The sequence below is a fragment of the Ascidia mentula genome, chromosome 4 (assembly GCF_947561715.1).
Source record: "Ascidia mentula chromosome 4, kaAscMent1.1, whole genome shotgun sequence".
NCBI classification, from domain to species: Eukaryota; Metazoa; Chordata; class Ascidiacea; order Phlebobranchia; family Ascidiidae; genus Ascidia; species Ascidia mentula.
In genome coordinates this window covers 17,300,276-17,326,654 of record NC_138569.1, presented here as the reverse complement: position 1 = coordinate 17,326,654, position 26,379 = coordinate 17,300,276, and the positions used below count along the sequence as shown (strand labels likewise).

Genomic DNA, 26,379 nt, shown 5'->3' with positions numbered 1-26,379 from the left:
CTAAAGTTTTATGCTCAAGAAAAACGTTCTGAAATACCAACACTTGCGCGTGGATTTGATCTATTTCAAAACTTTGAAAGATAATAGTATTTCGGGCGCAAAATTGCCTTTTCCTCGTAATTGTGTATCACACAATTTGAAACTGCTGCTGTGACATGTTATTATTGTGTTGCATATCCTAGCATAGGCCAATACGTTCGCTAAGGACATATCGTTTAACAAACGGGAGTCGCCAAGTACGGTATTTTCCTCGCTCTCAATCATACAGAATAATTTCTGTAAGCTGCAGACACATGGTAATTGTTTCGAACTATAAGATCTCATCAGTGTAGCTTGGTGTGACTCTTCTAGACAACTTTGCCGACCATATGCGATCAGGCAAAGACTACTAGACTTCACCCGTCATCCGTTGGGATTAATGTTTGTCACGGTTTCCGAAAAAGGTAGTGTACTGAAACAAAAATATTTGTGTAAATGTTTTTGACATTTTAATTATGGCAGTACTTTTAACAATTTTCCCATTCGCTTTGCTACCTGGCGAAGAAAGTCCTCGGAGTCTCTCCACCCAGTAATTTGATATTGTCTTAATATATTAAGTATGATTTACCATAATTGATATTGTGATGTAAAAACAATACTTTAATTATTAGGTGTGGCGTTCGCTACAAGTATTTTAAACTGGATCGTTGTGAAGACGTAAAAGAACGGCCTGTTACCACCAGGGGAATAACCGTTTGAACCTTTTGTTGAAAAAAGAGGCGTGATTGCAATCGCAAACGAATCATAAAAACATCGAATGAGTTTGGTAACGTATCATTCTAAAACTATACCATCAAAGCGACAACGAAAAAAATGGTCCAGAACAATATTTTACTGTGGGTCTGAATATTGTTCAAAATTATTTAATTCCAGCTTTGACAATGCTACAGAAATATGAAAGTGGATATAAGAAAGGTTAGCTGAAAGGTTGTTTTTTAAATTCGTTTTTTTACTGTATTTAAGTAGTTTGATTAGTATTAAATGTGGGAGTATTCTTCTTACCCATTGTTTTATCCATGTACCTAAAAAATATCTTCAAAAGAAATTCTTCAGTTCAGTTGTACGTATGAGGGTGAACAATAAAACTTTGTGAAATTACTTCAAGCATTTTTGTCGAAATTTGTCAAATATAAGTAGTGCTTGTTGTAACTTGATTACCAGGGATGAAAATGCTGGCGCATAGGATCAAGTACCAGACAGGGGCAATCTGTTGTGTGAAAATAAACTGATTATTGAAAAAGGATGGTGAGGTCGTGCATTATCCACACAATTACATCCACCATGAAAGGAAATTTTCCAAACTAACTTGTCTAGAGCATGGGTGATAAGTTGTTTTGTGTTTTTGATTTGACAAAAAAACAGTGAGCAGTGAATAACCATCAAAAGAAATGTGTGATAGAATTGACCTTTGTGGAAATTTTAAGTGATAACAGATGCACCGGTAAATATGGCCTTGTGATGAAAATGTTTATAATTCAGTTACGAAATCTTCACAAAACATTATTTGCACTGTGATACCAGCAATAATCACTATGTTCCACCCATTGTACCATTATAACTGCTTTTCAATTTTGTCTTAAAAGCTGATTTGATGACATCAGTCAATCTTCTTCAAGACTAATTTTACAGTTTTATAGAGACGATGCCTGGGTTTCTGAATGCAATTGGTGTTTTCGAAAGGTCTTGCCTAAAAAGATGTATCACACATAAAAGAGGTATGTTACCCTAGTATGCTCTGTTGCCAACAGTTCGGTTCTACTCTTTGACTGCAAGATTTTGTACAATAGTCGATTCTGTTACCAACACAAAATTATGAGAAACAGTACAATTTTCTTTAGTCCAGCATGAAGCAAATAGCTTATGTGCACTTCTAACGAAACACTCTTGCCTCTCAATAACCAACCATTACAGTGCTCTATAAAGAACTCTGTTTTACTCCTTTGCAGTGCTTATTTACAGGTTAAGTATTTTGTTTCTTTTGTGTTCTGTATGATTTTACTGGAGATTGCGAACAATCTATAATTCTCTGCAAACAGGTCACATGATAACTTAAATTATCTGGGCAACCCTATGCTGTGTCAAAAATATATTCAATATAATGTTCGGTTTCTGTTCACATGAAAATATCAATGCCAGCCTGCGCTGGCGAACTTGGGACAGACAATTAGTTACCAATTACAAAGCCCAAATTGATAAGTGTGAATACAGTATAACAAAACGGAATAACTGTAATAGATGAAGCTGCAGGTAGTGACTACATATCGGTAATACAGAATCGAATTGAACAAAAGTAGAATGCCGAGCAACCTGCAGATGTACGGCGGTTCAAATGGTAGATCACATGAAAATGGAAACAAGGCTATTGTGTGTTGTATACTAGCATATACAATTTAGTAGGAGAGATATTACCGATGTCAGTTGAAGCATGGTCAAAAATCCCTGGGGGGCGGGATTTCGGGGATTTGTCTCCCAATATTTGGGTTGTTGGAGCATAAAATGACTTGCCAATGGAAATTCTTGCACAGTATCGTTACAGATAAAGTTCTTGCCCATTTGTCCGGCTATAATGTTTTTGGCTTTTTGCCAAGTGATCAAGACAGCGGAGATTGTACTTCGTAAAACCTGAATACATGTCACGGCATTATCAAATTACTGAACGGAAAGACTCTGTGAAGACCTTTTCACACAGATGGCAAAACGAATGAAAAAATGTTAAACGTTAATTTGTGGTAGACTTGGTAATGTGTAAGACTAGAATACGTCATGTGGCAAAAAAGGGCTAACAAAACACCAAACACCAATGCACCCTATTGAAATGCACCAACGCGCCCATTCGAAAAAAATATCTTGCGTCAAGCGCACCCTGTGGCTGAGCAGTGCAGAGTTGGAAACAAAAGACCATCTTTTACCAGGGGAATACCCTTTCGGTAGCCTACCTTCCTACTGGATTGTTCCTGTTATTGCAACATAATTGTATGAACAAATGCTATCATCGAAGAACTGTTTCAAGAGAAGGTAAGAACATATTTTAATGCACTTAAAAGCAGTTTTTTGTTGGTGGTATAATCTATACTAACTAATATGCCTTAACCTCGTATAATCTAGCAATACACTGGTGAATATTGCCCATAATAGGCCATATCAGTGTAAGTAACATAAGGCAAGTAATAGAAACATCGCATAAAGAAATGGAATCGTCTGATGCATATAAAGGCTATGTTTTGCAAATGACTCGTGTTTGACTGCTACCCCTTTTTGCCGACCCCTTTCGCACAATGCAAGTTATTACATTACATTCAAATGGGCATAAAGTGCATATGACACGGTCATGGCAACTTTTCGTAAACTGAAGGAACATCTACAACAAACATATATCCAAGTTTTTCGGTTCTACGTCAACTAAAAATTGCAGAAAACTGCACGAAAAGTAGCGACGACCAAAATCGTAGAGCTTTTTCGCTGCAGCAAATTTGACGCCACACAAGGCGCTCGCGTCAAAAAATGCATTGTACCAGCCTTATATTGCAGATATCGAATAGTTTCAAACATACGAGAATCCACAGGTTACCTTTACCTCAAAGGTCAGGGTTTTATATCACACAAAAATATGTCACTGTGACGTCACAAACTAAAGGCTTATTTGTCTCTTATTATGGGAAGACCAAAGGGTATTACAGCAGCGACATACGCTGTACTTCGATAAGACGGGGATGGTGCGTTTCTTTGCTCAGTGACATTGTATGACGTCATTTTGGGTGTGATGTCATAACTTTAACCTCACCTTAGTGTTGACTTTAATTTGATGATTCCAACATTTGTAGTTACGAACTATATTGCGAAAAATACATTATAGTGGTTGATTGTAGCAAATTAATTAAATCATTTATGACGCAAACTCGCTACTGACAGACAAAAAGTGATACTATGACAGTGTAACTGTGTTGCATAATCAGCTAATTTGGTCGGCCTTTCTCAGCGGGCTTTGCCAGCCTTAAAATTCAATTACTATATGTTTTGCTGTGAGTGGTTGCAGAAGTTCATGCATCCCGTTAGCGATCATAATAGCTGCAACCACAAGAACACCTTGTCCTAGTAACTGTTTTATTATTACGCAACTAAATAAGACTTAATACGTCGAAACAGTGGCAATCTGTCTGGAGCTTAAATTATCATTAAAATCCGTTTGTTGCACTTGTTCACTTGTTTAAACGTATAGCTTTGATCGGAACGGTTTAAACTTAACTTTGATCACCGGTATCTCAGGGTTTTTCAAACAATGTGGCGCGGCACACTGGTCTGCCGTGAAGCGTTCAGGCATGGCGCGAGAATTTTTATTTAAAATGTAATACCATTGCAATTGTCGGTTTCCTTGATGACAATGACAAAAATAGCAGCCCCGAATCATAGCAGTTCGCTCACCTAACCAGGACCACCTGTTGTTTCCTTTTCAATCTTAAACTGACTTAAAAATTTGGCGTTCGTAAACGAATTAGGAGGATCCAAGTGTGCCGCGAGCCCAAAAGGTTTGAGAACCCCATTCTAAAATAAAAAAATGACATTACCAGGGGAATCACCTGGGCATTTTCAAAAAATTTCCGTGAAGGGTGGCATAATAATTGACAGTTCTGTTTTTGTAATCTTAAACATACATCGATCTATTGTGTTTAACTCGTTCAGAAAAAAATTATATATTTGTTTCAAGCTGTTCCTAAAAAAAGTAAATTTCAGGGTAACAACAAATCAGAAACATGGAAGTGGACCCAGAACAGGTAACAACTAGCTCTGTTTTTTTTCTGCTTGTTTCTTGGTAACAACTGGAGTGAACAACATCTTTTTAAAAGCATCCGATATTCCCTGTCATTTATTTACTTTTGAAGTCCACCTAAAGTAATTTGATGTAAAAAAATATGATGACCACTGACATTTTAATATTTTTTAGTCGATGTCACACAATGTTGATGACCACTATGACTCAGCTCCTACACCATCTTCAAGCTCTATACCTGACATGAATGCAATGCGAGGTCCTCCAGGATCATTAAATGGTGAATTTGGAGCAAGCTCGCTGGTAAATTTTTTGAACAACTTGAAAGCAATGCCAAAAAAAAGAATTTCTAATTTTCACAGGCAATTCCCAGTGATGCTCAATCCTTTGAGTCACAGAAAAACTATGAAACACTACAGGTTTTTAAAGCATTAATGCCACAAAACAATTCTATGATTTTTGTTATGTTTTTTAGGGAACCATGGAATTACAGTTTAAGTCATTACAGCGTATGGTGCAGGAAGGTAAATCTTTGGCAAACTTGGCTTCTCAAAAAGCTGATTCAGCCAAAAGTGATGCATCATCTGTAAAACGCAGTGTACAAAGTTTACCTCACTTGCAGGTAAATTGGTTCCATTTTTGTCTTGGAAAACAGTCATTCCGTGTCAAATCAAACAATAACATCCCTGACCTCTTCAATTTTGATAAATTTGGGATATGTGTTAAGTATTATGGCACAGTCACACATTTTAGCCCAATTGGACCAGTGTTTCAAGAGTTGCGCTCCAACGTATTTTGTTTGGGACAAAATTTGTATATATACCTTCTGTTTTTAAACCACTTTCAAAAACTCCTGGGCCATTTTTGATGAATTTACTGTTGTTTGGAAGCGAATTGAATGCAGATCTTCAATCTGTGATTGGTTTTTCTTTTATTAGTATTATTATTACAATGACCTTTGTTACAAATTCTCTGAATTTGGCATTGTCTCATGTGTGACCCATAGGTTATTAACTTTTTGGTCTAACTTATACCTACCTAAAACATATCAAAAAATTGTAGGGGCATTGTTTTTTCTTGTTACATTACTTTAAAAACTGAAATTTAGGCAAAAAACATTTTGTTTGGTTATGCACGAGTGATTTTTAAGTTAAAACCCTTTTTTTGCACAGAATGGATTTTTCATGCATGCCTTCTGTACCTAATTCATTTTTTTGCACACCAAACTTCGTTTTCTTTCAAATGCATACAGAAAGCAAACCTTATTCATATATTCATAGCACCCATCTACATCCACATTTTTATAAATGTTACATTGTCCTCTACTGTTATAGCATACGCTTTATGAGGCCAATGATTGTGTTTCTATTACACACATATTTCCTCAAGTGGTCCATCAAATATCCTCATGGTTTGGCCAGTAGAAAAATGTAGATTGCCCATAGGGATGCATGAAACGAATAAAAATGTCCCAATGTTCTTCAGGCACATACTTTACTGCTAATCCATGTTTTATTATCGTACAAACTTCAAATGAAGCTTTGTTTTTTTTGTGTCTGGATTTGATGTGAAAGAAACCACATCAAGGGACAATTCGTTGGTGGATCAATCAGGTTAACTTATAAGCTTGTTGTTTGCAAAGGGATGAAATTGCTGAGTTACTTTTGCAGTCTTGGGATTTGCAAATCTTATAAGTAAAGCAGATTGATCTTCCAACATCAAAATTAGTGCAGATAGATAACACAGATAGATTATTGAAGAATATGGCTTTAAGGTAGACTTAGTTGAAGGGCTAACATCCGAGTTAACATCCAGGTCAGACATCCGGCAAGATTAAATTTGGGGTAACAACACAGGTCAAAAGGTCATTGTAATTTGTAGTATAAATAAAAATTCAAAACTATATACAGATGTAAAATTTACCCAAAACGAAAACTATTAGTCTGAGTGGGCTAAAATTTGGCTTGTGTGCCTGTGCCACAGTACTTTACATATGTTTTTTATTAAAATTAAAGAAGTAGGGGTTGTGGTCATTGGGTGAATTGACATAGGGTGAGCCTGGTGTATTAATTAAAATACATAGCAGTTAAGACTGTTTGGTACAATTTTAGATTTTACCAGATGCAGTCTTGTACAGAAAGGCATTCTGACAAAACTCTTTTTAAGTCTTGTGGGATAGGTTGCCAAACATCTGTGAAAAATGAAGGTTTGCTTGAGGATGTTTTGCCAGTGCTATAATAATCTGAAATGCACCACTTGTAACAGAAACAATTAATATTTCTTATGTCTCCCCATGCTATTTTTTTCAGATTCAAACTATTTTTTTCTCATTAATGGCTTGTAGTTTAATAAACAAAATATTGTAACTTGTGCATCTTTTTATGTGACCACAGCAAGAAAACAATGCCTGGAATTTAACCGATGTCAAAAAAGAGCTTAAATGATTTGTTGGTTATTTACAGAAAATGGTGGCATCACAGACAGACAAAAATCTTGCACTGAAGAAGGAACTTGCTGATGGTCTCAAAAATGGCGACTTGAAACTTGAGGAGGTCAAGAAAAAGTTGGATGAACAACAAGCTGAAATGCTTGTTATCCGACAAAAGTTGGAAGAATTGGAACGAAAAGTTGAATCTAGCAGTAGAAGTGGAGGATCATCTAGCGGTAGTGGTCATGTTCCAGGTTAATATGCTGCATATGTAAACATCTTCTGGCATGGATGCATCCTGGAACCCTCCTAGATACGCCACTGTCTTCCAGTGAAGATAGCACTTGTAAAATGTATTTTTTGCAGACAACCTGATGCAAATGATAGATGCTTTTGAGAGGCAACTTGGAATGTATGATGTGAGGATTGCAGAGATGGATCTTCGATTTCAGGTATATAAATAGTATTTTTTGGTATATCTGTTTGAAGGATCTGTTAAAGCAGGGCTGGATCATAAAATTTTGAAGAATTTATGGAAAACTTTTAATCCAGGAAATTAAACAGGACATGGATATGTTTAAGTGACTAAAAGAGAAATTGTAAACAAATAACCACTATTTGTTTTAAATCAAAAATACAAAAAGAATTAAACTTGGACAAAATATGGAAAACTCAATGAGTTCAAATGTATTAGAGGACTTTAACATCTGTTAATGTTAAAGCTCCTCTCCTCTTCACACTCAGATGAGAATTAATATTATTTACCACAGATCAACAACTTAGTGACAGACATTAATAGTAGGTAGAAGAAAATGTAAAATAGACAAAAGAATAGAAACACTTTTTTGGTGGATTGTGTTTATCTGGTGACCTCATGACATTGTGGTTTGTTATTACTGTTGGAGGTTATTATTGGTTAGTGCTGTTCGTTATGAAGTGTGCTTTGTGTCAGGCATGTTAGTCACATTGTTTTACTTTATTGTTATTTGATTTGAATAAGGTTTAATTTGAAGACATATCAATGAATTCCTGGAATATTGGCCAATGACTCCCAAGGGCTTAAAACTGCCTTTTACATACTGTCAAGGACTAAAGAAGCGTAAGAAGCACAGAAAAAGCTCAAGGAAAAGCACAAGGAAAGGCACAAGGAAAGGCACAAAGAGAGGCACAAGGAAAGGAAAAAACGAAAGGAAAAACGAAAGGAAAAAACGAAAAGGCACAAGGAATGGAAAAACCACAGTGAAAACCACAGGGAAAACCACAGGGAAAAGCACAGGGAAAAGCACAGGGAAAAGCACAAGGAACAGCAAAAGAAAAATCAAAAGAAAATGCACAAGGAAAGAGGAACGGAGACACTAAAAGCAGATGAAAGCTATGATGACGTTACTACAAACAGGTGAGGGTATTTCTGCCACCCATATCAGCGCACCCCAGACCACGCCTAATTTTAGAGCTTTCGATTCCTGGATTATGTATCCAGGTTTTTCACTTTTCTAAAGGCTCACAAAGTTTCGGAGGCAAGAAGAGCATAAGTTTTTCTGACGAATCAAACTGGTACCGTGTACAAGCTTCTGGCCAATCTGGCATGGCAGGGTAACCCGCCCAAACAAGTACACGATTTGTAGATGGAAGATATTAGAGCTTTCGTGGATGAACAGTATGACTCCAAGCGTTTCGTGGTTAGGAAATAAAGCGAAAGCTGGGGAAATCGATCCAGGAACTTGCAGCATACAATCGTCAATACCTGTGACTTTCCGACCCATTGGACGAAGCATTAAGGACTCATTTCATCTGCTATGTTGGGAATGAAGTTCGTCTGAAAGCTGTTTTCATAAAATAGAGTGATGAATTATCGTTTTCGTAGGATTAGTGAACAAGGTGGAAAAGTTTCGCAAAAATTACAGTGAAATATTTCAAGGATACTGTGAAGAAGCATGTCCTGCGTGTTATGAAACGTTGATGCACCAGAAACACCGAAATTTGAGGTACTGAGCCTTATCAACACAAAGTCCTGCTTGCTGGAAGTGGATACGGCGGCCGGAGGCTACTTTGTATCCAAAGCTGTGTGGAAATTGTTGGGTTGCTCGCAACTTCGAAAACCGGAAAATCGGATTTGCGCTACAAGCCCGCAACAGCTCATCCTATGCCAGTTTTCGGTTATTTTACTGAAGATGCAGAATGTTCTAACTATCAAACGACGAAGGTAACGTTTCTTGTACTGACATTCCACGACTCAACCTTCGTGGTCGTTACGGCATCCGTCGACTGAAAATTTCCCTTGACCGACTTCTCTGTGGGAGCAATGACGCACCAAGGCCTGTTAACGCCATTCACGATGATAAACTGCAGAATGCATGTCAAAGACTTTGTGAAGCGTTTCCACAGTTGTTTTCATCAAAATTGGGTTTTCTCAATGGTTACGAGCTCGACGTCCAGTTTTGTCTCATGCACGTCCATTGTATTGCAAGCCAAGAGCTGTTCCCATTGTCTTGCAAGAGGGCTAAGCTTCGTAAAGCTTTGTTACCCGGTCAAATTTTTCTGCCACCAACTAGAAGCCCATCAACACCCGTTGCAGTTACCTGAGCAGCTGATGAGGAGATTGGGAGGTTGACACTGTTTCACAAAAATTGATCTGGCAGATGCCTACAACAGATCCGGTTTACTCCTGAAAGCAGTAAAAGACTAGCTCTCAGTACACACTGTGTTTTGCTGCAAAATGTCTTGCCTTTGGAATCTCTCCAGTACCTGAATATTTCAGAATGTTATGGATGATCTTACAAGTGACCTATCCGGAGTTGGATGATATTTTGGTTAGTGGCTTCACATCTGAAAATCATCTGCGAAATCTTTGAAGCGAAAAGGGCTGCAGTGTCGATTGAAAAAATGCCAGTTGATCGAGCAAAAGTGGAATACTTGGGACAAACCCTTCCCCGGAATGGGGAGGAGGAAGGTAAAAAGCTCAAGAAGCACAAGTGAACTGTTAAACTTCAAATTCACACAAACTTGGACATTCTCCTGCAATCGCCTGTACACATGGCACAAGGTCTATAAACGAGACTTGCTTCTAACCCGAAGAAGCTTGAATCAATCGTCACAAAATCTCCTATCAAGCAGGAGATCCATGCTATACATTGTATTTCGATACAAAAGATCAACGTCAAGCACGATATGTGCCTGCAACAGCTGTTAAACACTACGGATCACACAGTGTTGATGTTCGTGTGTATCCAAATGGTGCAGTGTGGAACAACTTCACCCACGATACACTCCCACAGAAGACGAGGAGCCTTGCGGTGACTCAGATTGGTAGCAGATTCTGTCTCAACCGAGCAACATTACTGACACACGGCCTGATCATCATGTGTCTGTTCATGATGGGCCTGGTGATGAAGTAGTAGTTCCAGAGAGAGGTACCGTACTGGAACTCCCGGTGTTGGTACCTTGGAACCTTAGACATTCCTATTCCACGTGCAATTATTTCAAATGTAATCTTAGTGTTACATTATTAAAATCTTGTTGGGGAGGTGTTGTGATGGGGGAAGCTTAACATTTTTCGTGCCCTGTGATATTTCATTTCGCACTCTGTTATTCCAATGCTGATAGGACTGTGATTACCCTCTTTTCATATATAACCATGGTTGTTCTCTCTTGTGGGGAGTCTCAATTTGTACGTGCTATTGACTCATGCTTTTGCAAATGCAAGTTGCTGTAGGATTGTAGGACTAATCTGTTGAGAAATTCAATACTATATTAATACAAAATAAGGACGCAAAATTCCATTAGTTACCTCAATATTAAGGGAAACTTCACCAATAATAGCCAAAAAAAATTTACTTTTAAACCTTTTTTTCTTGCTTGGACCAACCTATCTTTGACACAAGCATATAATTTACACAAGATTTCTTGTCCTTCGTTTGTATTAATTCCAGCAAAATATTTTTGAGTGTGCTCACAAAGTACAAAAACACTCCAAACGAATGCAACAGCCTTTTTTAGAAATGTTAATAATGACTGATGATAATAATATATATAAATAAACAAACAGTGTTTTCATCTAAAAACATTGTTTTTGCTTTTCCCAGGGGAACATAAAACACAACTTAGTACTGTGTGGATTATCACAATAGCCCATATATCCTTACTACAGTTTTTTTTTGTTCCCTAGTGTTGCAATATTACCTGGTTTTGGAAACAAAAAACCTTTTTCACTTTGTACAAATGTTGCTAAAAACTAATAGGAAACATGTTATGTTACTTGTGTCTATCTGTAAACTCTTGTGATATATGACGTAGCAAACTAAAGTATAGTTTAATGAATCAACTTGGTTTTTTATTTCACTACCCACGCCCAATTTCATTGCTGCAAATTTTGATATAAGTTTATTTTTGGAGAAGCTTCAACTCTTGCACAGTATTTTTTATTTCATTTCTCAATATATATATGTACGATTTCTGAAATATAGTAGTGGTCACCTTGTATTCCATGTATGGCAACGTACTTTCTTTACACATCCACCTATTAAGGTTGACCTTTACTTATGAATAAAGCACAAATATAAAAAGACTTTTTAAAATTCAAAATAAGGTTTTGGAGAACACAAGTTACAATGGAGTGTTGGTGTGGAAAATCAAAGATTATGCACGGAGAAAGAGGGAAGCTGTCACCGGACGAAGTTTGTCGCTTTACAGCCAACCATTTTATACAAGCCGATATGGATACAAGATGTGTGCCCGCATCTATCTTAATGGAGATGGAATGGGTATTTTCTTGATATGCCTTTTTTATTTGGAAAAAAATGCTATAAAATGTATCTTAAAAATGTATAATGTGTTGGAACAACACAAAGGAATTATTGAAAAAATACCAATGTAGTCACAAATACATGTGTTTTGCTTAATATATTTAAAATAATATGTTTGTTATACAAAAAAAGTGTAAAAATGTACAGTATTTTATCATGTATTTATATGATGGTGAGTTGGCGGTAAATTAAGGATTTTGTGTCCTCTAGCCAGCATCACCCACTAAATTCTAAAAGTAAACTGCTAAATTTGATCAACTTAATGATTTGTTTCACGGAAAATAAACTGACTGATGACTGTGTGGATAGCAGACAGGATGTCATTTCACACCCACTTACAGCTTCTGCTATTTAATTGTGTAATGTGGCTTTGCCTGACATGTGGCACTGCGATGGTGCAACGTGTAAGTAGACACTCCCTAGAGAAATTAATTAGTTACCTTTGGTAATACAACAGGCACAACTATGTAAGCAGTCCTTTTAGTAACCCAATTAGTAAGCAATTCCTTTTGAGCTCTTTAATCACACATTTCAGGCAAGGGAACACATATGTCTTTGTTCTTTGTGGTGATGAAAGGAGATTATGACCCACTTTTGCCATGGCCGTTTAGACAGAAGGTATGCATCAAAATTTTACAATTTTTTTAAAGTTTTCATAATATGTTTGCATTGCAACACAGGTGACTTTGCTTCTTTTGGACCAAGGCCCTGATCGCAAACATCTTACAGATACATTCAGGCCTGATCCATCTTCATCATCATTCAAAAAACCCAACTCTGGTACCTAATAGTAATATAACCAACATGTATGAAACGCATGATTGCAGATGATGGCATTTCATGAACCTAAATTGTTTTTTAACCCTAAAAATTAAAGGGTACATTATCACAATTAGGATAAATCTGTAATAATAAAAGGTAGATATGACAAGACAAGAGCCATTGTTGTGTAGATATGAATATCGCATCAGGGTGTCCACTTTTTGTGGCTCACAATGTTGTTGATGGGAGTTCTTACATCAAGGAAGATACAATCTATGTCAGAATTCAGGTTGACATATCTGACCTGGAGAATTTTTAGAACCGGCTGGTGCACATTTACATTTTATTGGAAATATGACTCTTTCAGCAACCAATACACGAAAACAGGTCCTTGTAATGTTGTTAGCCAAGAGCATTTTTGTTGGTGGGGTTTGTTACTTCAGTGGTTTCCAACTTTTGTTGCAGAATATGTTGACCATCTTACTGGTAGATTATATACATGGATAAACACAATTTGTTTTGTGTTCTTTAACTGTATCAAAAGTGCAACTAAACACTTGTTGCATTAGGTCTACTTCAAATACTGAACTATGTTATTTACTGTAATTTTGTCACTTCAGTCCCGATTTTTATTCTGTACATTATAACGCAGTTTTAAAATGTAGCTTCAACACAGTTTTTAAAGTTTAAATGATAATGTAAAAATAACTAATATTATTTTTTGAGGTGGGTTTAATGCAATAAGAGCATAGTTGTTACTTTTGATACAGTTAAAAATATCAGAGACTGGGGCAAAAGCTAATTATATTTACTTGGTTTAATAGACAAAATGTTCTTTTTTTTATCTAATGCAATTTTTGTTTACTCGCTAGTTTTATAAGTTTATTCAGAAATAAGTTTAATTGAATTGCCTAACTAAGTAGTTAAAATTAGACTTATATGTCTGTTGCATTTTTGTTGGAAGGATTTTGTGAAGGTTGAGGCGAACATACCATAGAAGGGTCTGCTTGAATTTATATTATTTATTGTATATTTGTACAATGGTTTTTTTCTCGCATATTTCAAATTTCTGGAAAAAAATTGTTTGTACAATGCATTAAAGAAATAATATAAATGCTTTGAAAGCAAACACGCCACACTTTCAACAAACATTGCTATGATGGTGTTTACTTTTTCTGAATTGTTGAGCATTAAAATTTCCTGTCATTAAACATTTGTCAAAAATTCATATATTCCCCCAAGGGAGTTGTTATCTAAACATTAACAGTCCGGTATTAAGTTGGCAGTAACTGCACCATTCAAAAGAATAGAACATCAATTTGTTTCGTATTTATCAAAAACACAAATTTTGCTTGTACCAGTTATTATTTCCCCTTATGATTTTTTTATTTTAACCAATATGGTCAACGTATTTTGTAACTTGGTTGGAAACCACTGAAAACCCATCAAATGTATTCAACAATACGTATAACACTCCCATTTCAAAAAGTTCTAAGATACTGCATATCGATTCCGTGTCCCTTCCAACATAATCGACGCTGTAATTTAATTTTGGTTGTATCTTGTGCATATGTAACTAGCATCAATTTCGCGTTGTGTAATTTGATTTTTCCTTGTTTGCCTGTTTGGTTTCGGGGCAACTGTAAATGTGCACATTGTATCGAAACTTGGAGTAATAATTCTGTGTATTGTATAGCGTAGTGGCATGCTTTATTCTAATAAAAGAACGTTTCTCCGTGAAAGATTGCATTTTAAATTTGTAAAACCCACAAAGTTTTTAAAGTTATTTGGCACTCTGCAGTACGTGGATACGGACGTCAGTTAAGAGGCAAGTTCATACGTTGTGTTAGCTTTTAAGTCCGAGGTTGGAAAGATTAGTAGTGTACAACAGCTTCGTTTCATGATTGATTTCATGTACGTTGTAAAAACGATAAGTACGATGAAACTGTGTGCTGTTTTTTTACACCAACAACTCACCCAAAATTAGATAATAGTATTTACACTTACGCGAAAGTTTGAAATTGTCACAGTTTATTAAAATAAAACAAAAATCACTTGTCTTTCAAAGTTTAATTTTTTATAATGTTCAAAAGTTTAAAAAATCTAAACACACAACAACGTATTATTAGCATCACTTTGAGTGTTTTTGGAAATCAACTTTCCTCTCGACTATTTGCCCACGCCCCCTTTTTCTTGCAAGTTGCTGCACTCAACAGGCATTGGACAGTGGTTTTGATTCAACGGTACAACAAGTTGTATAACTACGAAGTGCAGTCACAGTTGTAGCAAAATGATGCATCCCGTAACCGTTTTGATAGTTCTGCAAGCTCTGTTGATATATAGGGGTAAGCATAGTAAAAGAAGCTGATTGTAACTAAACTGTTAATGTGTTGCCAAGTGCCCATAAATAATGCAATATCTACAATGCATTTCAAGCAAAAAAGTAAGAATACAAGTCAATCTTACTGTGTTTAAGGAAGCGCAATAAGCCGGAGTCACACGTTTGTTACAAACAGCAACTTTGAAAATCCGGATCGTTGGCTTGATGCCGAACATGGGATACCGTGTGGTGGGGACAAAATCGAGTTCGATCAAAACTCGGTGAGTAATGCATAGGACAAATGTTTTTGCAGTTACTTTCTTTTAGTTGCTCGCCTATCGATATGATTAAAAGACCAAAGTTTTTTAAATAATTTGTAAGATTTCCAATATAGTCTACAGCTGAGGCTAGCCTATATTGTATATATTGGTCTGTGCATAAAGAAGTTCAGACTTTTTTGTCCTCAGTATGTGTACCGATGTAACGGAAAAAATTTTGGGCAGAAGCGCTTTAAACTAACAACACATTGTATTTAACAGGGACACACCAGTTGGTAAATAGTTAAACCTACTGCAAGAGACAAAGAAGCATGCGTTCAGTTTGTGTGCATTCGTAGTTTATTGGTGCAGTTTTGTGCGTCAAACAACATTTTATTGTGGTGATAAAATTGCCCCGTTCCACAAGCTGTGCCAGTCGCCTGGTATTTGTACTGCAGTTTCCCTAACGTGCCAAAGTTCCATTTACTGGTCCAAACACTATTGCTTTATGAGATACATGCTTTAAAATAACAGAAACTATACTTTCGTAATCACACTAAAAATAAGCAGTATAGCTTTTTACTGCAAGATCAGCGTGGCTTTTGACCAGGAATATATATTTCGCCCATGGGCATTTTCAGTTCCCTACAGTAAACACAATAAATTCAGAGGAATATAGTAATTTGTAAAATTATTCCAAGCTTGTCCTATTTGTGTTTTACGAACTGGATTGTCTCAAATAAAGATTTTCATGTTTTTCAGAGAATGTCAATCTTTGTTCAAAGCAATTTTACCATCACCGAAATCGTGAGTAACTATTGCTGATTTAAAGCGACAACAAATTTCCCCGGAATGAAAGTTTCATTATCACTCCCAGGTTTTGCCTTTGGATGGTGAGTTTATATTTGCCGACGGAGTAAATTGGGGACCTGATGAATCATTAAGCTCATGTCACGAAGATGGCCACGACGATCACGGTAACCGCAGATAGAATATTTTTTTTTATAAACATCTTTCAAAACCTACATAATTACATATCACACCACGTTATGAACGCAAGTGATAACAGAATGTGATTAACTTCCGCGAGGCCACTTTGTACAGTTTTTTACGTAGCATGTACAATTTTAAAGGTAAATAAATCATTCTGGCCTTTTTTATCTTTTCTTACAATCGCAACAATTCCAACTACGTCAAGGTAAACCCTGGCACATTCCAAACTCGTAAATATCTCGGTGTGCCATGCATTATCATCCATGCCACACATAGGCTGCCGAATCCTGTATTAAACTTTAGCATTATTGCATGTAGTCATCAGGTTCAATTCACAACCGGACAATTGGTTTGATGCAGCAAACTGGCAAGCCAATCTTGGAAGTGGAGATGCAATGAATCCAATGGACTTGTTGGACGTGGAAAAGGTTTTGATCATTGTTTATAAAACACGTAGCGAATAATCTTATCTGTTGTAAATACTCATTTTGTTATATTAGGTACCATGTGAACACGACGCTGCCCTTTTTCCGGAACAGAATTCCTGGATCACAACACTTTCTTATGACTTTGGGCTGCAGTCATTTTCTGTGTGGGAAAAGGTATTGGTTCAAGATGCGCTGCAACCTAAATAGATTGTATGGAAAGCGATGGCGTAACTCTGTATATATTCTCACATTGCCGCGATACAAATGACATACGTGTAATTTATGGCTTCTTATTTGACCAGCAAACAACTCTCTTGATTTCCAACGAGCTAGTTGTATAGGAAAATATTTCTTTTAAAACTAAGTTCTTTTTAATTAGTTCATGGGTTCTGATTTTGTATTACTTTTTGGTCTAAATCACATAAAACTTTTTACCATTTAAATTTGTTTTGAAATAGGCTTACGGCACAAACGAATTAGTTAGCTACCGTTCGTCGGGTGGTGGCTACTACCAGTTTCAAGGAGACGGACAAGTGGCCATAAACCCGAGTCAATGCCCAGATGTGACAGGATGTGCATGCAGAACCGGGTCTAATACAGCAGTAGGTTCATAATCCATTCATAAACTTTCAAAGAACGATAAAAATAATCCATGCATTTGTAAAACAGGAAATTCAGGCACAAATATGCAACTCATTCCAATGCAAAAGTTCACAGCAGTGCAAGGACCCGATTAAGGCAGCAGGCCAGTGCTGTCCGCTTTGCGGCGCCACGGTGACGTTTCAATACGAAACGGGTTATACCGAAAACGCGATGTCGAGTTATTTGAATACTTTGCTTGGGAAATCGGAAGTAATTCACTGACATACGTTCACTAAGAACTGTTCACTGTTGGTAAAAGCGGTAAAAAACAAATTAACCTGTATATTTTAGTACCGAAGTTGCCATTTCGCCTTGTCAAAGATTGGCCTTGCAATGTCAGGTGCGTCTTCGAACGTGCGTGCGGGTGTCGGCACTCAAGGTACAAGCTGCACTAAGTTAAGTTGATTCAAAGAAACCAATTCAACTATTACGAGTTTGCACTCAGGTATTTCTGCAAGAGCCAGTTCCGATTACATACAAGTTATGGTAACCGCAGAAGACAATGGAAAATCCGCCCAAAAGTTTGCAAATGAAGTCGCCAATTACTTAAAATCAGGTTTTCTTTTAGTTTATAACCACGTCCTTCAGTTACACCTTGATTTTGTGGTTTGTAAATAAAAGTAAATACTGAAGTGACTGTGCAAGTGGTTTCACGTTGCTCGGACCGACTGTAGTTTTTTGCCTATGACTTATATTTGTGATAATTTTACTTTCAGCGTCGAGTGGAATGGGGGCGGTAAACGTGACGGTTCGCGCTTCAGGCGATCCAACCGGTTCAGGTCTGTCATCAGGCCAAATCGCAGGGATTGTGATTGGCGTCATCGCGGGAATACTGTTGATAACCGCTGGTTTGGTCTTCTACAACAAACGGTATGGGAAGTGCTCCCATGGCAAAAATGGGGTGTTATGTTGGCAAAATATTATATTTGACGCTGGGAAGATTGAATTTACCAAGTTCGAGGTATCTTGGCGAGGGAAAATATATCTTAATGTTGTGTCAAAAAAAGTTGCTTTTAATGTGGGTTAACCACAGGACTTCAAACAATATTCAAAATGTAATATACGCACAACAACCCAGCACACAAAATCGTTTACCTGTGTTTAAAAAAGTCAGTTTCTACAAATATTCTCCTTTGAATATAGCGGTTGCTGATCCAAGTGCGTCTGTTTCAATATGGAAGCGCTTTAAACTAACAAAGCCAATTCGTTCTGACCTGCCCGCGTCGCTGGTCTGGAAAACGAGTCCCACTTAAAGTCATAATATTTACTCAATTAAATCAACAACTTGCGCACCCTCCTATTCTCGCAAAGCTTTGAATTAAATCCTTTTTGAAATTCGTGACCTGCTTGTGATCGTGCTTTACCAAAATAGTTCGTGTTTCCTCACCCAGGGTTGCTTACCAACAGAAGTTCAAGCTCTTTCAGTTTAAAGACGATTCAACACACGTGGAAAACCCCATGTACAATATGGGTTATAGTCAGGTAGGTCATTCAATATAACCCACATATTTTATAAATAATTCCAAACCAAATCTATCTATACCAATGCGCATGTTGAGGTTTTGCATTAGAAATGTCTAGACTTTCCCAAAAGAAATTGAACCCTTGCATTTCAGCAGAAATCTGCACGCGTCTGCTTCTGCATATTCGATTGTGGTCGTTTATTTCCTATACGAACCAGTTAACAGTTACTGTTTTTGCCCCACATTGTAAATGCCCACTTTACGCTTTTATTTTATTGCTATGTGGTAAAGTATCAATGAATTGTACTCCACTAACTGTTTGACAGGTGAATGGAAGGTTAACTTGTGTCACGCGAAAGAAGTGTGGCTGGTTAAGTAGATTTCATGAAGTAAAAACATTTTATTGCTGTTTGACACGTCGAAACTATTTTCGTTTGACAAATTTTAAAACTTGAAAAAATATTTCAGCCGATACTTGTAATTTAATTTTTTTAACGCAGAAACCGGCTGTTGAAGCAATGGAAGGCGAATCGCTTGATTCAAGTGTGACTGGTATGCCAAGCATGAGCGCCATGACCAGCGACTTTGGCATTACCTTTGGAAATCCCATGTACAGAGAAGAAGACGTTTAGATGATTTTAACCGAATTCAAAAGTTGTTTTTTGGAATCAAGCCACTCGTATATGACGTCATAAAATAATTCACCATAAAAATCACGCTAAGCTTTTTGTATTTATTGAGAAGAGAAATATGTCTGGGAAGCGCAAATAATCTTGATTTAAATTCGCCAGCACTTATAAAAGTATAAAACATTTGTAAATTTTTACTTCATACAATTACTCGAAAACAGCAGAACCGAATAAAAACATCGACGTGTCGTGTTTCAAGCAACAACATCAACATGCATCCTGAGTTGGTCAGATGTATTCCGATGTGTTCCTGGGAGCGTAGTTTCGTTTACTGTATTTTGGTCGATACGATCTGGTCGTTGGAATTGGTATATTGTGGAATTTGTTGTCAAAGTCAAGCTCTTGTGAGTCTTCGTACAAAAAGCAGCCCGATCGAGATATTAGCTGGCAGATTCCTGTGCAAAGTTTGAAAACAAATATGGTTATAACACCTATCATTTTTTTTAAAATAACGTTTAAAAATTTGTAACAGCTCTCGCAGATTTGCTGTTGGTTTAGGTATAAGTACAAAATCCAAGAACAAGTACTATTTTGGTCATCATACGTCAATGAAATCGATATTATTTTGGGAGGAAGTCAAAAGTTATCAGATCATTTCGCAATAGCGTTGTGTATGAAAAAAAATAAGATAACAACACAAAATTGGTATATACTTTTGAAATTTTGCAAAACAAATAAAAAATCACTATTTTTAACAGTGCCAAGACCAGAAAAGTACAGCTCAGTGTCACAAGACTGATACAACTTCTGAGTATAAAGAAACTGGCCCATAATGTTATTAACCTTGTCATGTTAAAATAAAATGACATAAGTTTTTGTCGAAACGTCTTATTTTAACATGACAGTGTTAATAACAATATGGGCCAGTCTCTTTATACTCAGAATTATGAGAAAACCCGTGAGTTGTGTTCCTGATACAACTTGTTATATAATATAACATAAAAAAATACAGTAACTATGAAAAAAAAGTATTCTCGTAAAACAATATTTTTACCACTTATCAGTCCAAACAATCCCGAAGCAAGAGCCATCCAAATTCCACGTCCCATTGTGTAACCTAGACCTGCATTCTGCGCCTGATGATACCAAATTCTCTCGTTGTAAATTTCCAGTAGATACCAACAACCAGCCGAACCCACCAAGGCCCCTGTGTAAGAATATCTGCATTTAACGGAATATCAGTTCAAGTTATATGTGCAAACAAAGCAATTATATTCATTGAGAGGTGCAAACAGGGTGTACACATTGTTTCGACCTGTAAGGTCTCATCAGTGCAGCTGTTAACTGTTAGTACATGTTCTTTCACAGGTATTGCCCACGTCATGTTACCTGCGATAAGAGCAAACCAGCCTGAAATGTTGACACACTTTCCTTTCTGCTGAGCGTGAAGGGATTTGATTTTGCAGCAGTAACTCCCATATCCGCCAAGGAGCAAGGAAAATGAAACGAATATGATAGCCGTTATGGTCGCTGCTCTGCAGTAATGCTGCCGCGCTATACAACAAAGGTAAAAGAGTTTTTATTACAAAGTGAAAAAAGATTTAAATCAGGAACATGAAAGCATCCCGTTTCAATGGATCAAATAACTTGATTTCAAACCGGCTACATCACAACTCAGAAACAGTTTCACACAAAAACTAAAAGAAAACACATGTTTTGTTTTTCTTATTCGGATTAAGATGTATAGTATTTTATTGTAGCCTATAGCTACTTTAATACACGTCGTGTCGTGGGCACAAAATAACAACCTCTTTTAAATGTTGTACAGTTGAGCCGGCAAAATTTCGACAGTAATTAACGAAATGGCGCTGTGCGAGATCACAGATATCACTGCAGTACGTACGACTTACGACTAATGTTTCGGTCAATGACCGTTTTCCCAAAATAGCCGTCACACACCCAACTTCCATCGGTGTTCACAGTGCAACCAATCCATATACCGTAACATATGCTGTAGGGTTGGACGGCTAAGTCAGCGCTCGAAGTTTTCCAGCAGGGATCAAAGAGGCACCATAGCGATCCGGCGTCACATAAAAAACCGAAAACCAACCCGAAAAGTTGGAGTAGAGTCGGAAATAAATTGTTGTTAGGGCCGGTCGTGTTTGGAAACATACTAACTTTTACTTGATAAATTATGCACCGGCTGTTCTTTAGAGTTAAAACACAGGATTAGTTATAGATAAGCGACGTTATAAGCGTTTTCTCTATTAATAAAGTGTTTTTAATTAAAACTGAAACAATTTTAAACAAAAAAATATCGTAACTCATTTTTTTACGTTTTTGTAACAAATGTATTTGGAAAATCAATTAGGTTCGGTTTAATAACTTAAATAAACTCTTTTCACCCAAATTCTGTCTACTTGAAGCGAGCAAACTACCGACGTCCATGCATCTACCTCGTTACAACAAACTAACTTTCCGATGAGGTACATCCGTAACTTTAAGGCTGAGTAAACGTGCTGGTGTTTAGGGCGGTGTTTTGTAGTTTGCGGCATAAGGCGAGCCTCATTTCCTGAATCTCACACTTCTCCTTTATCGGACTGAGTCTTCCAAACGCAACTGTTGAGACAAGCAGACAGAAAATTCATTTCTTATCTCGCACCCGCCCTGGCATCAAAACAAACTTCCGTCGGTGGCAAGCGATTCTTTCAGCAAACTTTGCTCCTTCAAGACGAACTCCAGACAGCGAGATCGGCCACAGCTTCCCAATCAAACGCGGGCCGGGTGAAACTTGCCTGGAGAAAACTTACTGCCCTACATTTGGGCGATGATCGTGCGAGGACGAGATTAAAGCGATCAGGCATAGAATAGGATTAAACGGGGAAATTTTGGTCGTCGTCACTGGGATGAACAAACACCAAAGCGCATTGAAAGGTTTACATGCTGTGCCGGATTACTAATATGAAGTACTGCGTAATATACTGGAGTGATTACTCCATTATATATTGGGATATTGTCCTTTTTTTCAAAGAAATAAAACATAGTTACCCTTATTAAGTGATGACACAGTTTTATTTTTACAAAACAAACATATTACTTGGTACTATAAGTGGAAATTATATGGTTTAATACAGAACTGTTTGTTGATGCGTACACTCAATACCATTTAATTAAAACCATTTATAGCAATGTACTTTTCGGTCCAATTAGGTTCGTCCTGTTTGATTAAACTGTAAATGTGTCTTAATATTTTATAATATGACGTTGGTAATCAAGCGTTGATTAGGACCAGTGGAAACGTAATACTGTGCAATGTGATATAAGCCATTTGCTTCTACAGTGAATGTACGTAGATTTTGTTAATCATGTTAATTTTTGAGTGACATAAATTGCTGGCCTGTTTTTTTCCTTCGTACATGCTATATAGTTGTGACATTACAATTCGTATGTTTAAAGTTTGTTATATCGATATCTAAATTAGATGGTGTAATGGATTTAAAGATTTGTCAATAATGATTTAAATCAGCACAAGCATGCTTACCTTTTTCTTTTAAAATAATTTCAAAAGTTACCAATGCAGTGGCCTATATATACGGTTAGTTATGTTGCAATGATGAGCACCGCCATCGTTGTGCACTAGCTTACTTAATGGCGCCATCTAACGGGGTATATTAAATCGTCTTGACCCACAATGTTGCAAATGTACTGGTAACAATTTATTAGGAACATATGTATAAGTTTAAACAGAATTGTACTGTATGTATACAGTATAGTATACCATACTAATTCTATGGAATTTAAAGTTATAGATAAATTATTAATACATTCAAAAAACATTATGTTTGTCCTGGCGATTTATTGTTCATTTATTGTATTTGATTCAATAAATGTAATAGATTTAGTGATGGTACAAGTAAGCTGCACACAATGCAAATGTTTCGATCAGCATAGGCATTTATTGTTGACGAGTCACGTAATTGATCCTTCCGTACATATTTCCCAATGGTGGTTACTCACAGACAAAACAAAACCTTTCGGGCCGTTTTTCGCACAATCTCCGCGGAATCTCACCAACGAAAATCGGTCGAAGCACAATAGGCCAAAGCGGGCAATCCAGCGAGACAGCTGGGCAAAGTTGCAGCGCTCGGACGCGATCAGTCCCGCGGCCCTAAGTGGTCCTTCACGCCGCAGCGCTGAGCCTCTTTAGCCTCCTGATTGACGGGGGTGGCCGGGCCGGAGGTCCAACCGGGCCGTGAGCGCGTTTGAAGGCCGAGCGCACCGACAAACAAGCAATGCGGGCCAACACCGCGTTTCGGGGCCAAACAGCGGCCGGAGAAGAACAAAGCGATGACGTGGATGCGAATCGATGAGCCGAGTGATGAATTTTCGCCCCGCTTCACATCCGAGAGCTGGGAGTTTTTCGGGAAAATTCTTGCCGCAGGTGAACAGTTTCTTAAGCAGTGGCTTTATGAAACGCACGAAAGTGGCCATACAGCGGAGCGAGACGCCGCTATTTTATTGGAATGCACCTCACGCGACCGCTGTGAAAAAACATCCGGGAAGACCCAGACTTCAAGGACACAGCGACCTCTTCAAGATCGACTGGTGGCAAAAAAATGGCCTCGGCAAAAATTAAATTAATTTTTACATGAGGTAGAGGAAATATTTTAAAGGCAAAATGGCCGACTCTTTTAGATGCTTGCATTGAATCAAAAAAACTTTGGGTAAATGCCGCTTAAACACACGGTGGCTGTTTAATTACATGTATATCTCAACGGAAAGGTATTAATTCATTGCAACACATTTTCGTTTATATTCTTATTATGGTGTTTTACTCATTCTGTTTTTCAAAAATTTCAAGAAACATAAAAATATGTGTTCAACATTACTCACATCAAGATATGCATAGTTTTAGAAATCACGTGACTGAATCGTATGCCGATTTTTTTTCAACAAAACAAATCAATAAATTCCATTTCCAGTTCAAAACAGTCTGTTTATTTAGTTTTGTTTTGTGTGAAGCAAAAATTGTTGAGTGCAATTCAAACAAGTCACTTCATGAGTGACGCCAGACGGTCACTTGCACGTCGGCATGCCACAATGGCCAGCACTTGGCCAAACGGCGTCAGATTAGGCCCGTCAACTATCGCTAACGGCGCGGCACAAGTATTTAAACAGACACTGTACAGTGGGGCGGGCAACTTGTCCGATTAAATACCGATCATGGAAGGGTGACGCGTGTCCTGTCATCACTACGACTTTGATGCCAAAGGGAGGGGAATATTCGTTGCAAGTACCCCTCCAATGCAACGCTTTGTCTGTCCCACGTTTTTCGAGGCGGTAGCCAGTGTGTGTACACAGAACGGAGCCATGTTAGTTTTTTGACGCCCCACTACGAGGGTTTTGCGTTGAAACAAGGTTGCACGCGGAAGGTTGAGGGCAAAACCTTCGTTTCGGTTCCTTTTTAGGGTCGTATGTGTTATGTTGGCAAGCACACCACAAACACATGACAATTTTTTGCCATATATTTCGGCAAAATTTGTTTGTAGAAAAGACCTGATACCAAGGCTATTTTTTGGTCTACACTAAAGTTTTCCATGTCCGCTTGCAACAAAACTTCATGTTACACAGTCATGAGAACACCGGGATGAGGTCTTCCCTAGCGATGCCTCCTTCGTCCGCGGGAACTCGCAATTTCAAATACGCGTGTGGTTTTGTTGCCCCCGGAGTCAGCGCGCGCAAAATCAAAACACGCGCGCGGAGTTATTGGAAAAGTCGGCAATCGACTGGCGGGAATAATTGCGACAGTGCGCGGAAGCGGACAACTCGGCGGCTCCGGGGGCCCCCACGCGAACGAACAAAGCAATTCGGGAGACTACAAAAGCTCCCAGTACGAATTCTGGGGCTCGCTGATTTGCCGGGCGGGTATGAAAACCGTTAACGAGGAAGCTCAGCTGTCCCTGAGTGCCAGTCCGTCGCTTGCAGACCGCGTTTCGAGCACGTGAAGGGCCCTCGGGTGCCTGCGTTGAAGCCAGGGTGCGCAGAAGCCGAGCCGCAAATTGCGCTGAGTTTGGAACGCAGCGGCGCGAACGTTACCGAAGTTGCGCCAAAAACTCAACTAAAATCGATGAAGGTGGAAACAGCGGCGATGACGTAAACACAGCCTCGCAGTGAATCACCAAGGACAGATGGGGGTTAGGGTAATTTGTGTTTTACTTCCAAAGCGCGCGTCCTTACTTGTGGACTGTATCGCGACTGTCCGCAAAATGGCGCTGCGAGTCGGTACCACTATTCGAATAAGCCGCCGGTTTCAATCGCCCGTGGATTTAAATATTAACTTGAATATGAGTGAAATGCTTAAAATTACAGCTGTACAAATACATATTTATTGCTGCTTTTTCTGTGCAATACTATTTTCATTTATTTGTTTTTCTGATTCTGTTGGCGAAGAGGTATTCTTTCAGTGACACGTATTTTTCTTACTTGGCTATAAAATACATATCGCTCCTCGCTGCGTTTCAATGTAATAAACATAATTTATTTAAGGTCAAACCAACAAAACTAAATAGCAGTACATCTACCGCATGTGGGATAAAACGTTAAATTCACAGGAAAACATTTGAAAAAATATATTCTCAATTTATTGACGGACAGACCATTTGTTTTAGGCACGTGAAATAAACATATTAACTTATTATTTTAAAAAGGCACAGTGCATAATATTTCTTTTTGTAGTTTGTTCAGTTGTTACTACAAATAAATATGAAAATTACGAAAAAACAACAGAAAAAAGCCCGATCAAGCGACCAAGAAAACTAAGATGTGTAACACATTATCATAAATTTCGTTCG

General features: G+C 37.7%; 3 protein-coding genes across 3 annotated transcripts; 2 read left to right on the top strand and 1 right to left on the bottom strand.

The window, feature by feature from the left end:
- Positions 1 to 1,924: 1,924 nt before the first annotated feature.
- LOC145898773 (uncharacterized) lies at positions 1,925 to 14,532 on the top strand. Its single transcript, XM_082987381.1, has 11 exons — positions 1,925 to 3,054; positions 4,768 to 4,808; positions 4,979 to 5,107; positions 5,167 to 5,223; positions 5,280 to 5,426; positions 7,267 to 7,486; positions 7,599 to 7,684; positions 11,818 to 11,992; positions 12,570 to 12,652; positions 12,715 to 12,814; positions 12,988 to 14,532. Exons 2-11 carry the CDS (start codon positions 4,788 to 4,790, stop codon positions 13,113 to 13,115), a joined length of 1,146 nt encoding a protein of 381 aa, XP_082843507.1. The 5' UTR covers positions 1,925 to 3,054; positions 4,768 to 4,787; the 3' UTR covers positions 13,116 to 14,532.
- Positions 14,533 to 15,052: 520 nt separating this feature from the next.
- Positions 15,053 to 19,531, top strand: LOC145898207 (protein amnionless-like). Its single transcript, XM_082986637.1, has 13 exons — positions 15,053 to 15,141; positions 15,273 to 15,397; positions 16,136 to 16,180; positions 16,251 to 16,350; positions 16,685 to 16,794; positions 16,867 to 16,968; positions 17,253 to 17,396; positions 17,464 to 17,646; positions 17,728 to 17,815; positions 17,882 to 17,992; positions 18,153 to 18,306; positions 18,828 to 18,918; positions 19,400 to 19,531. The coding sequence occupies exons 1-13, from the start codon at positions 15,087 to 15,089 to the stop codon at positions 19,529 to 19,531; spliced, it is 1,440 nt and encodes a 479-aa protein (XP_082842763.1). The 5' UTR covers positions 15,053 to 15,086.
- A 285-nt stretch (positions 19,532 to 19,816) lies between these two features.
- On the bottom strand, positions 19,817 to 21,700 carry LOC145899390 (claudin-15-like). Its single transcript, XM_082988145.1, has 4 exons — positions 21,439 to 21,700; positions 20,918 to 21,082; positions 20,586 to 20,735; positions 19,817 to 20,019 (listed from the first exon to the last, which is right to left on the bottom strand). The coding sequence occupies exons 1-4, from the start codon at positions 21,698 to 21,700 to the stop codon at positions 19,817 to 19,819; spliced, it is 780 nt and encodes a 259-aa protein (XP_082844271.1).
- Positions 21,701 to 26,379: the final 4,679 nt, after the last annotated feature.